This window comes from Nasonia vitripennis (genome assembly GCF_009193385.2).
Source record: "Nasonia vitripennis strain AsymCx chromosome 5 unlocalized genomic scaffold, Nvit_psr_1.1 chr5_random0005, whole genome shotgun sequence".
In the NCBI taxonomy this organism is placed as follows: domain Eukaryota; kingdom Metazoa; phylum Arthropoda; class Insecta; order Hymenoptera; family Pteromalidae; genus Nasonia; species Nasonia vitripennis.
Window position 1 is genome coordinate 886074 of NW_022279656.1, and position 13140 is coordinate 899213.

The 13140-nt window shown below is 30.7% G+C and overlaps 3 protein-coding genes across 3 annotated transcripts in view; 1 reads left to right on the forward strand and 2 right to left on the reverse strand.

The window, feature by feature from the left end:
• Positions 1 to 653: 653 nt before the first annotated feature.
• Positions 654 to 4130, reverse strand: LOC116417910. Its single transcript, XM_032602168.1, has 2 exons — positions 3989 to 4130; positions 654 to 2893 (listed from the first exon to the last, which is right to left on the reverse strand). The coding sequence occupies exon 2, from the start codon at positions 2109 to 2111 to the stop codon at positions 654 to 656; it is 1458 nt and encodes a 485-aa protein (XP_032458059.1). The 5' UTR covers positions 2112 to 2893; positions 3989 to 4130.
• Positions 4131 to 5974: 1844 nt separating this feature from the next.
• LOC103316037 lies at positions 5975 to 6984 on the forward strand. The gene is made up of 2 exons (XM_016987665.3): positions 5975 to 6182; positions 6251 to 6984. The coding sequence occupies exons 1-2, from the start codon at positions 6014 to 6016 to the stop codon at positions 6409 to 6411; spliced, it is 330 nt and encodes a 109-aa protein (XP_016843154.1). The 5' UTR covers positions 5975 to 6013; the 3' UTR covers positions 6412 to 6984.
• Positions 6985 to 11658: 4674 nt separating this feature from the next.
• Positions 11659 to 13140, reverse strand: part of LOC100679865 (C-type lectin 37Da) — a 39947-nt gene continuing 38465 nt past the window's right edge. The window contains exon 3 of the mRNA XM_031933063.1: positions 11659 to 12050. Coding sequence (XP_031788923.1) covers positions 11659 to 12050 — 392 coding nt within the window. The remainder of the gene's footprint in view (positions 12051 to 13140) is intronic.

Sequence of the window (13140 nt, forward strand, 5' to 3'; positions counted from 1 at the left end):
CAGACTCACAGACAAGAGCATGCCCGTGCGATATACATACATTAACTGGGTTCAAAACGGACCAGGCGCCCAAAAAATACTGGCCCTACTAAAAATATACATATGGTAAATCACATGTCTAATCACATGTTTTATTACGTGTTTTATTACATGTATAAACATGTATTCTATCAAATATCAAATTGCAAGTATAATCATATGGTAAATCATATGATTATTTCGAACCGATTAGATATATAATTTAACACGTGATTATGCATATAATAAAATACGTAAAAAAATACGTGATAAAACACGTACAAAGACATGTAATGAATCACGTGAATATGAAAAATTTTGCATGTGAAAATTTTACAATATTACACGTGAAAAAACATGTGTCGAAATACGTGATTTTGCTAAATAACATGAATCCTAATATTTATTTTCTATTTTTTCATCATTAAAAAATATAATCATCTTAATAATTATTGCATTGAATATTAGATTGTTATAAAATCTAATTGTGATAGTATAATAATAAAATAACGATTTTTTTTATACTTTATATTCAGATTTATTTTACAAAACTTCTTTTCTTAATTGTAAATACCTTTGTACAAAATATTTATTTATAACATACTATACATTTAAAAGCGTTGGTTATACAATAATTAATAAAAATACAAGTTTGGTGTCGCTATTATATACATTTTTTTTCCTATTTGTATAAAAGTTGCAATCCTATAAATTTGACTACTTTCCACTGATAATATTTCATCATTAATACTTGTGATTTCTTTAATAGCATTAGAATTAGCATAACATGTTGTATTAATTAATTGATAAAGAGTTATTTCACATTTTCTTTCAACGTCTACCAAAAAACTGTCAAGTTTAATGAACTGCCCATTAACGAGTTGAACATAATAATTGCATGAACGAGCATTAGTTTTTTTCGATGACATGTATAAAGTACCATTTATGATCATTCTAAAAAAATTTTTCGTTGTTATTGAAATAGAAAATTTTTCACATTCACATTGATCTATGCTATTCTCTTTGCCTAAATAAGTAATATTTGTTAATTTAAAAACTTTTTTAGTATAAGGAACGTTAATATCTTTGTAAAAAATTTCTATTCTCGACGTAGTATTTGGATATACAATTTTTTCTAACATTTGTACATATCGTTCGAGATTAATGTATCTTATTATTTGTTGTACAACGCCTCTTCCACATTTAATAGCACGAAGCAAATAATAGTTGGCGGATTCAAAGCAAAATGACGAATGTGCCCATAGAGGACCCCAATTTGCTATACTATCAGCTACATGCAATAATTGATGAGTATTATAAGTCATAGCGGTTAAAGTATAAAGATTTTCGGCCTCAGATAAAAATGTACATAACATATCATTCATATCATTTAATTCTGCATACGTTATTTTAGTTTGAAGGGCTATATGTAAGGATTCTGTTAATAATTGCCAATGTCGCAATCGCTTTTTACATTTTAATACAAGATTGAATAATGGTACACTATAAAATAAAATCCAATTTTCCCACTCACGTGATTTCCAATTTCCTCGGTCTGATAAGGGTCTTGCTAACCGGCCTAATTGATGTGGAACTTTTATTTTTGAAAACAAACTATTTAAAGTTTCATAGTCGTTGGTTGACATATAACTTATTATATACTCAGTGTATTGTTTAGCAACACCAGCTAAAATGCAATGCATATAATCAGGCGAAAAACTTTTAATTATGTCAAAGTTATTTAAAAGCATTAATGGCGATGCAGTTTTTATTCCAAACACAGGTTTCTCTGTTCTGAGAGCCAATTTAGCAAATTTAATTGTAGTAGCTGCATCTCTATTATCTGGTAATTGATCAGTATATGGGTATCTCATACTGCCATTATAATATTCGCCGGGGTGCATACACCAGTCGCAACCGTAATGAGCATTAAATTGACAAGTTCCCTGCATAGGTGCACGTGCGACAGTATCTACACATGCAAGTATGGCATACAGTTTTATGTGTCGAGTTTCTCCTTTTATGGTAACTTGTATTCCATTTTTTGTCAGCTTATTTATCAATTCAACAAATATTTCTAAAAATATACTCATCTCTGGCTTATTTTTTCCAAACCATAACCCTACTACTATGACACTATTAAATCTAGCTTGAACGGGTATTTCATTAATACATAAATAAATAGGCCAAATAGAAAAATTTGATGATTTAAATACGGGAGCACCATCGGTATTAATAGTTACACTTACATAGTTATATCGATCATTATCAGATAAATTTTTGGAAATTTTCTATACATTTTCCCGTCATAAATATCTTGAATAACATCTTTCTCGTGTACTTTTTCTCTAACAATATGTTCATAATAGTCTTCATGTGATTGCAAGTACTCAGTAATTGCATTAGAGGGGTCTAACATAGCAAAAAAACAATTGTTTGATTGATTAGACACATCAACATTCATTTCACAATTATTGCATTTAACAATCTTTTCATTATTTTTAAATGTGCCTATGTAGTTGGAGCACGTGTCGCAGATGCCATGTAAAATTATATTGTTATTATTGTAATTGCATATCTTATCAATCATGTAGCGTGTTTCTGGGAGTACACGCTTGCCACATATAGCATTAATAAATCGACATAAACCAGTTAAAGATGAAAATGAGTGATTATTAATCAATGAAAATTTAAGTGATACTAAAAGTAATTCTCCAGGGCTTTTCTCAACGTATGTGCCAATAGATTCTAAAAAACTTTTTTCATCTTTAAGTTGTTGTAAACTTTTTGAATTTTGTTTAACTCTTTGCAAAATTTCTACGGTTTCATCATCACTTAATAAGTCCTCTTGAAAAATATGTTCGGATTCTTGTCCCTACAAAAAAATAGATAAAAATTATGTTTGAGATCTAGCTTGGCAGCATCTAACATATATGAGTCTCTGCGCTAGCTCCTGACAGCTTCAAGGTTATGTTGCTGGCAATTTAAACACTGTTACAAAATTGGTGACCAAGAAACAATATTATGTCGACCACTTCAAATTCATTTTTAATTAATTAATAATATCTCTTTATTACAATTTAGAGTGTGCTAGTTGATTCTTTGTGTCATTTTGAGCAAAAAATAATTCTATAAATTTTAGTCTAGAGTCAATAGATTTTGAGAAGAATAATTTTTAAAATTTTGTATGCAACCACACATAGCGTGTTTTCTTAAAACCTATTGACTCTAGACTAAAAGTGATAAAGATATTTTTTGCTCAAAATGACACAAAGAATCAAGTGGCAAACTCTAAATTGTAATAAAGATGATATTGCAAAAAACTTTATGCATCGGCAATTAGCAGCCATTTTTAACTTTTTTAATTTAAGAGATAAATAAATAATGGAAGCAGCAATAGAGTGTTTATAGCATTTACATACAAAAGTGCCTCTATCATTTTTTTGATAGCGCACATAGTTAGTAAGAAAAATGACTCTTTCAAATAGTCTTTTTTTACAATACGTAACCTGAAAATTTGTAAGTGGATATTCATGTAGATTATTCACATACATATTTACGAGGAATCCAGGTGGAATTCAAGTGGAATCCATGTCAATCTATGTAGATATCCTTGTGGATAATCCACACGGATATCCAGACAAATATTTTTATCAGGGAAACTTTAACTATGTTCATAATAAAAATTTTCATTCTTTTTATTTTATGCATGATATATCTATCAACATACAGTATTTAGCAGTGCTTTGCAAGTGATGCTATTTTAACCTGGCCACTGGGTTCAGTTAATTTCAACAGTGCGCACTGGGCAGTGACTAATGAATACGCCAATTTCACTGTCTAATTTTCTACAAGAGATTCTGTCCAGTTAAAAATTAACTAGCCAGTTAGTTTAGCGTATCAACTGCACTAGTTCTAAATACGTATTCTGTAGCAGTTATAAGAACTATAATTTTAAGTAATTACTTACAACAAAAGATTGATCCACTAAATCTTCCGATGAGTATTCCTGTGATAAAAAGTTTTCAGGATCAGAGTTTTTATCAAGTGTTGCTAATTGCAATGTTGGATCTTCAAAAGCCTAAAACATATTCAAAATAATATTTTAAAAATCAAAAATTGAAAACACAATAAAGCTATAATGAAATATTAGACCTGTACCTCCGATTATTCATGATTTAAAATTGATTGTAATCCATTTGCCGATGAATTATCTGGTGTTATAGAAGTATTTGTTATACTAGTACAAAAAGGTTCGATCGTAGATATTAACCCTTTTGTGTCATTAATTGTTACATGAGATTCATCAACTGATGTTAATACCTAAAAAGTATAATGAAAAGTTTATATTGTTATTGACAAACAACAATATGAAACAACATATAGAATAAATATTTTAAATAATAACCTCATTGTAGACACTCTCTTCTTTGTCAAACTTTCTAATTTTACATTTCATATATTTTGATATTGGTGCACTTTCATCATCTAGAAATATTTTTTTCTTTCTATCCATATTAATTTTCAATAGATTTTTTTTCTAAAATATGTATAAAAATACATTATGTGTGTATATATATATATATATATATATATATATATATATATTTACACACACGCGTGAAGCTGCCGAAGCCCCATAAACACGTTACGCCCAGTAAACATCAAGCCGTATTGAGATACAAGAAAGAGACAAAGAGTGCTCTGTTCCTCACATACATATAGATATACTAGTGTTATAAGTGCCTAACATGTATATATGTGGGGACCCATCCTGGTCACCCCCGGAGTCACAGACGCAAGCAGCGTCTCGTCCCTCGACCAGACTTCTTCAAATATAGACTCGTATATAGACCTCGGTCCTCGGATTCTCTTTATACAACGACTGTCTCGAATTTAAATAGGCATGTGGCTTTGGGACTAAAAGTAAGAAAAAAACGTGTTTAAATGTGTTTTGATTTATTATGTAAAAAATTCGATAAAAAAATAGGTTAGTGAAAGTGCATTGTGAAGTGCAATGTAAAGTTCAATTTATCAGCAAGATATTTTTTTATCAACAAAGACTTTCAGTAAGTTTTGATAGTATAATATATGTATATATATATATCTTCCTATATTATATAGTCATTTTGGCAAGACTCCCCCCCACCACCCCTCCACCACCCCCTCCACCCCACCTTGGCCCCCCCACCAAAACACGTAAAATTCTTTCATTTTTCTGTTATTTTCGAAAATCTCAAAAACCCCCCCACCACCCCCCACTGCCCCCCCATCGCCCCTCCACCACCCATGTTCAATTATCAACCAGCTTAGTAAGCCAAGGCATTCATTATCATTTTATGATAGCAACGATGAGTCAGATGATTTAACAAGTAACAATGAAACAGGTAAACTACTTTAAATATTTATATCAATGTTCAAATGCTAACCCCAGTAAAAACTTTAAGATATATTTTATTTATTTAGATCCTTTAGCTTTCTCAACTTTACTTAACAACCATAGCGATGCTGGAACACCAGAAGAGATCTCATCAGAGAGACAAAATCATAACGGAGAACCTGTTCTGCAAGAAAATGGTCAACGAAACCCAGAAAATGTACATAATCAATCGAACGCAGTAGAAGGTGCACTTAATCAATCAAACGGAGAAGAAAATGAACATAATCAGCCAGATGCGGATAACGAACCTATACCTGAAGAAAACTACTCATTGAACAATAAATTTCTAAGTAAATTTATCGTTGAATCTATTGATTATTATAAAGCAACGGAAGGTCATGGATATGAGGAGAGAAATGCTCGCTATAAACCAGTAAATGATACAGGAGAGGTATAAATTAAGTATATATAATATTAAATAAAAATCCGATTTCGTTTATTATTATACGCACGTAGAGTAGAAAATTTTTTTACATAACAATATAACTAATTATTGTATTTTATTTTTAGCTTTATCTCGGCGAACAAAAAACTGTGAGACCAGATGTATGGAGAATGTTGCAGACAGAAAAGCCTAATGTGTTTTTGAGAGAAATAATAATGAAATTGTGGACAGCTAGAGATTTGGCAAATAGGGCTCTCGACTTAAAGAAAGTACATATAAATATACCAAATAGGTCTCCAGTAAAACGAATTCAACTAAGTTTGTTGAGGCTATTAATAAGTAATAAATAATTTTTATTAGACATTACTATTTTTGTTATTTAGTTTACTAATTTGAAATGTTTTTAGGTATATTCAATGATTTCTTGGAACGACAAAGAGGATATTCGCCTGAGGAAAAGGCTAAAATGTTGAGAGGTTCAACTTATATTTTATCTCAAAAAATCAGGGATTTACGAAGTCAAGAAAGAGGAAAAAGCGCAGCAAGAAAGCGCGTACGTTACAACTAATAATTTAGATTTTCAATAAAAAAAAAATAATTCTAAGGTTTACTGTGATCTTTAACAAAAAAAAGTTAAATTAATGTAAGATTTAAAATCAAAACGAAAGTATTAGTTATTTTTACTGTTAGATACTTAAAGAGTTTTTTTTATTTTTATGAAATTTTATTTCTGTGCCAAAGAAATATTTGGTATTAACATAAAATATTTATCATGGTATGTATTTAATACCTGACTGAGTCATAGAGAAATATTATTATTATTTTAATAATATTTAAATAATAAATAATAAATCGTTGATCGATATGAAGTAAAATTTAAATCATTAAAAAGAATTTATATTCATTTTCGCAATACAACTTTTTCAAAGTTTAAAATAAGAGTTATAAAAAGTTATAACTGTACTTTGAATAATAGCGCAAGAAGCCGCAAAAGTAGTTGTGCAACAATCATTAAACAAAAAATACTCCTTTATGTTGACTATGAAAAAAATTGTATTCCTTCTTTCTTTTCATATAATATGATCTTATGTAAGTTATATGTATAATGTAAACCTGAAATAAAAATTTTTTTACGACATTTCATTAGGGATTATTTTATTTAAAACATTTTGAATCAAATGAAATACGATTAATGTGACATAATTATATATAATAAAAATAACAATATTATTATCAAACATATATTGTTTAATGAATGTACAAATTTTGCACGATTAGAGATATGTTTTATCACGTGTGATATTGTAAAATTTTCACATGCAAAATTTTTCATATTCACGTGATTTATTACATGTCTTTTTACGTGTTTTATCACGTGTTTTTTTACGTATTTTATTATATGCATAATCACGTGTTAAATTATATATCTAATCGGTTCGAAATAATCATATGATTTACCATATGATTATACTTGCAATTTGATATTTGATAGAATACATGTTTATACATGTAATAAAACACGTAATAAAACATGTGATTAGACATGTGATTAGATATGTGATTTACCATACGTATATTTTTAGTAGGGGGCTGATTCTGCATGTGAAAAGAATAGAAAAAGGTATCTATAATTTTTAAATTAAAAATAACATAATATTGAAAAAATCAAGTTCATTTATATTTTTAATTAAAAAACTATTAGGTTTACAGAAAAAAAACATAAATACCTTTTTTTATCCTTTTCACATGCAGAATTAGCCAGTATTTTTTTTTATTCACTTATGTCTTTTAATGACAAAGTTCAAATTATAATTTTACTATATTTAATAATATAACATCTAAATATGCAATTATTTAAGGCCCGGTAATTTCGAGTAACTCGAAAATTTCGATCTACTCGATTTTTTTGAGTTACTCGGAAAACTCGAGTAGATCGAAAAATTCGAGTAGCTCGATAAGTTCGGGTACTCAATTTTTCGAGTACTCGACTCAAACTCGAAAAAAAAAACTCGACATGACCCGACTCGAGATCAAAATACGTTTTACAGAAAAAACAAAATTTGCCTCAGACACCGTTGAAATTCATAGCGCATATTATTATTGTTGTTGATTTTAGAATTATAAAACATTTTATTTTTGCTATCGACAGTGCATATTATTTTGCAGTCGCTATTGAAATATACAGTGCACATTATTCTGTAGCGGCTATTGGAATCTACAACGCACATTACTTTTGCAGCCGCTTTTTAAAAGTACAGCGTATTTTATTTTTGCAGTCCCTTTTTTAAATCCACAGTACATGTTGTATTGCAACCATTATTAAAATCTACAGCGCCTGTTTTGTTGCAACGGCTATCAAAAAGTACAGCACATATTATTTTAGCAGCAAATATTGAAATTTATATTGCATTTTATTTTGCAGTTGCTTTCTAATTCCACAACGCAAGTTGTATTGCAGCCTGTATTGGAATCTACAGCGCATATTATTTTTACAGCTGGTAGCTAATACCGTACCATTAATTTTAAAATAGTGTTATGATTGAATAATTATTCTGACAACTTTACTTTCAACAATACAATGTTGTTAATATATTATCTTTGCATACTATTCTTATCTTTTTAATTTTTTACTGTTGATTGTTCTGTTAGAAAAATGTTTAAATTAGCTTTTGATGTTACTTCCGAAAGAGCCACATATAATTGACCATGACTAAAAACTGGGGATGGAAGATATATTTCAACATTTTTAAAGTTTGTCCTTGAGTTTTTTGCTTCCTCCCAAGAAGCTTTGTAAGAGTAAAATTTTTAGTTTTGCTGAAACTTCGTAGAAACGCATTCGGAGGTGTTTGGGGTACAAATCATTCGTTTTTAGAAAATGCCCGTGCGGATGGCTGTGTGTGTGTGTGTATATGTATGTATGTATACCGTCATAATTCTGGAACGACACGATTAATCGTAATAAAATTTGGCATGTATATATGTTTTCTAATTCTGAATTCGGGAACATTTTTTTATATGATTCTGATTATTTTATGACCATATTATAGCATTTTTTTGATTTTTGCTTTTTTTGATAATATGATCTATGCAATATATTCAACGATAGTATATCTAAAAGAGCATAAAATTGCCTACTTTTTCCTGCAAGATTTTCTAGATTGACCGTTCTGTTCAATTTTTATGATATAAAAGGATAATTAAAAAAAATGAATAGCCCAAAACTAAATCGTCAAATGTTTTAAAAAAATATATGACAATAAAAAACGATAATATCTATTTGCTGTACAAATTTTAAACCATTTTGATAACTAGTTTTCAAGCTAAGAATGGAAAACACTTAAAAAATGGGTTTTCTATGTCGTACGATTACGGGAGTAAAAGGCTTTAATTATGTTGAAATTTTGGGAAAATATGGATCTTTTGATCACCTCGGCTAGGTATTTTTTGCAGCTCTTAAAACCGTTTAGTTTAAAAGATATCAAGATTTAAATTCTTTGTCTCTCACCCTGTATACCCTGTATAACTGAAAATTATTATCCCTGTCAAACCTCATAACTCGCTTACTAAAGTTCAGAAGGTTTTAAGACAATTCATGATTTTATAAGGTTATGAGGACCCTATGGTGTTTAAAATATTGAGGTAATTTTGTTGGATGAAGGTACGTGCCAAAAAATTGGCAGTGGTTTTTATTTCTAAATGAATAAAATTTTCATAACTTATGTGTGATTTCTATAATTTTTTCAGAGATAACGAAAAAAATGTGACATTATATTATATACTTTTTTTGAACTAAATTTACAAAGCTGTGTCGTTATCTACATTGATAACAAATCATTGTATCGAAAAAAGTATTTAATGAGCTTATGTACACAAATAAGCTACTAATAGACAGCACATAAGTAAAATGTAACGAGCATAACAAGTAAAGTAGTAAGTATCTTGAGAGTTGGTTTCTAATTGATCATTATATAACTTGAACTTTATGTTAAGTAAGTCCTTTGATGAACGAAATAATTTTTTATTTCATCTTCATTATGATTACATATAATCATAATTATATGTAATTATGATACAACTGAGATCAATCAAACAAATCTAACTTTGTTTAATTGATCTCAGTTCTTTTTTTTCTGTAATTTAGTTGCTATAAGACGCAATTAATTTTGACAAATAGAAGAATTGTTGTAATAAATATGTATGAAATGCTACGTCACTGACATCTATAATATTTTTGCCAAATACATCAAACTTACCTAACCATTTACTCTTTTAAAGCTTAATTTTTTCCAGAGATTTCACTTTCTGTTTATTTAGAATTCAAATTTTTTTATTTTTATTGTTCATTCATAATAATTATTTCGTAGTTTTCATGTTTTTTATAATTTTGATATTAAGGTTAATTGTGCAGTCAGCATTTCAGCTTTTAAAGAATGGTTCCAAATTGTTTATGTGAAATTCAGCAGGTTCTTCTTGAATTTATATTAATAAAAGATAGTTGCCGATTCCTACTGTTTGCAATGAGACACGAGTCTCGTGCATATCGCGGCATATAAACAAGCAACAAGGAAAAGGTAAACCCGCATGAACACAACCAGCAGCAACCCGGCATACACTAGCGCGCGATGAAATCAAAGCAGATCAGGCAACGAGCGCGACGCACGCCAAGCACCGCGATTACATTTATTCGTCAGGCATGGATACTGGCACACACATCCACACCACGGGACTATATAAGGCCGACCGCGAAGCGTTAAACCAGTTCAGCTTGAACTCCCGATCCGGGCAGTACCGTGAGCACACCACACTACAAGGAGAGCCAGAGCCAGACAACCGCCGATGAAACTGTCTTGTGAGCACACGTGACAGCCAGTGTGCATAGCCTACACCTGATACTCTGGGTTATCATCAAGAGCACACGAGATAATCAGGAATCCGAAGCGCCTGCGAGCCTTGTCCTTGTAAGCAAATTTATACGACACTCAACGCCGCCAAATCTATCTTAACACCGACGTCTAGCTGCTAAATTTGCCACTGTGTGCACACAGGGTTAAGGGAGTGACTGGGCCGACGCCAAGGATTTGCATAGTCGCACGCACACGTCTCTGTGTAATCTAAGGATAACCTCAAAAGCACCGTGTTGACGATCTGATTGCTACTGTGTGCACACCGGGTAACCGAAATCGATACCACACAAATCATCCAGCTCAACAAATCCGTGCGCACATAACCTCACACACCCGAACCGCACCGACCGATACCGGACCGTAATATTATTACTACGCTAAACTACCGTAACAACAGGTTTGTAACTTGACTGGTAAAGGCTAAATCTTTCTAACAACCGCGTGATAACGTTTCTGTTGCAGGTGGACATAAACGTCAATGTCCCAGTTGTAGCTAGACATTTAAATATATTGTATAACTTACAACAAACAGAGTATTTAATCACGTCTTTTTCCTACCGAATCCTGGTTTCCAATTGAGAGCCCGACACACGAGAGAAATTCAACCGTTACAAGTTCTATTGACATCACAAGGTCCCTCGTGAATATTAAAGAATTTTGCAAGTTTTCCACATTGGATACATTCAGAGCATTTATTATGACTTTGGCGCTGACGTTAAATACAAATTGATACATAGATAGATATTGATTAGTACAAATTATACATAGTATAAATTGATACATAGATCTTTCTCTTAATAAAAAAATCTTTTACCCATTAAAGTACGTTAAATCAAAATTAGATCGAGGTGTACACATATAAATTAGCATGAGTATTTTAGAAAAGATGTATTTTATTAGAAAGTGATGTCTTAAAGAAAGCAGAAATATGCAAAAGATGTATACCTTTTTTGAGATACTTGTTGTGGATTGGCACCACGAGATGCATCTGCAGCATTATCTTTACTACTCGTATTCATGTAATTAAAAGTTGAATTAAAAGGTGATCCGGTACTCATCCACAAAAACATGTCTGTTCCTAGACGGTTTCCTGAAGTCCAGAAATCATATTTTGCATATCCTGTATTTTTTAAATATTTCATCATTAAGTCAGCCTTTTCCTTAGTTTCAAAAGATACAAGTTGTAGTCCAAGTGATCGACAATATTGATATGCCAAAAAATAATTTAATTCAGGAATAAAGGGATTCATTTGAGAGATATAGTACTGAATGCCATCTAGTTGAATAGTTGTTATTCTTTCGGCTATGTGGACATATTTTAATTAATTTCTATTGAGTGTTACAAAAAATATGTTCGTTTATCATTAGTATGTGATTACTTATGAACCTAAACGTTAGAATAGAAAAGTTTTAAAAATTATTTATTTTATTGTGTATGCGCGTATGTATGTGCGTGTGCGAGCACGCGCATTTGTCTATATATGTATATGCATAAAGATTATTTTAGTGGGTGGAAGAAAAAAGATTCAAACAGGCCCAAATCATGCAAATGTTGTTGATAAACGACATTAATAAATAAGAAATTTATAAATATATATTCTAATGACACACTAGTGCCCGTGCCTGGGTAGGTGCTCGATTAACTTTTAGCAGGGCAAACCTCAATTCTTGTTATAAAGGTTCACAATATCATCATTAGCCTTAATTTAGTTTTTTTTTTAAATCCCTAAGTAGCGTTTGGTTACAATCTGCAAAAAGTTTTAAACAACATGAGGACCAAGTGTTGAATGCCTAGAGCGTGGCCGCAGTCCGATACCAGTGGAGTCTGGGTCTGATGGAGGGGTTGTGCGTCGAGGGTAGGTTACCGCAAGTAAGGGGACGTGAGCACTGGGTCTCTTGGAAGGATCGGGTACAGGAGGTCTGTTACACGGGATAGAGGGGTGAGGATAAGAATTTTGAAAAATAAAAATGAGAAAGGGTAAAGATTGGAAATTCAAAATTTATAAACAGAGATTTTAAAATGAAAAAAATTATAAAACAGAAATGTTGATTTGAAATATTGCGAAAGGTGATATTTGTAGATAAATTATTGCAAAAGCGATATTTTTAGGAATTTCCAAATTTAGGTTTTCAAAATTATACCTTTCCAATATTCTGGGACTTAAAATTTTACCTTTCGTTATAATTTAATTTGTAATTTCTGCCTTTCAAATATTTATTTTTCAAAATTTTGAAATAGCGGTTTGTTTCGGAGGCTTTACAAATAAAAAGCCATGTTTGTGTAAAATTTTCGAACAATCAATTGTAAATAATTTTGTTGTAAGGAAAAGAATATAAAATGGATGAGCCGCTCAGGTGTTATAAATGCTTAGGTTTTAGCCAGTGGGAAGAGT

What these genes read in the sequence shown, in the direction of transcription:
- LOC116417910 (XM_032602168.1), bottom strand. Translation starts at nt 2,111, where the DNA reads ATGAGTATATTTTTAGAAATATTTGTTGAATTGATAAATAAGCTGACA.
- LOC103316037 (XM_016987665.3), top strand. Translation starts at nt 6,014, where the DNA reads ATGTTGCAGACAGAAAAGCCTAATGTGTTTTTGAGAGAAATAATAATG. An exon ending in TTTGTTGAGGCTATTAATAA is followed by an intron (nt 6,183 to 6,250) that starts GTAATAAATAAT and finishes AAATGTTTTTAG; the next exon opens with GTATATTCAATGATTTCTTG.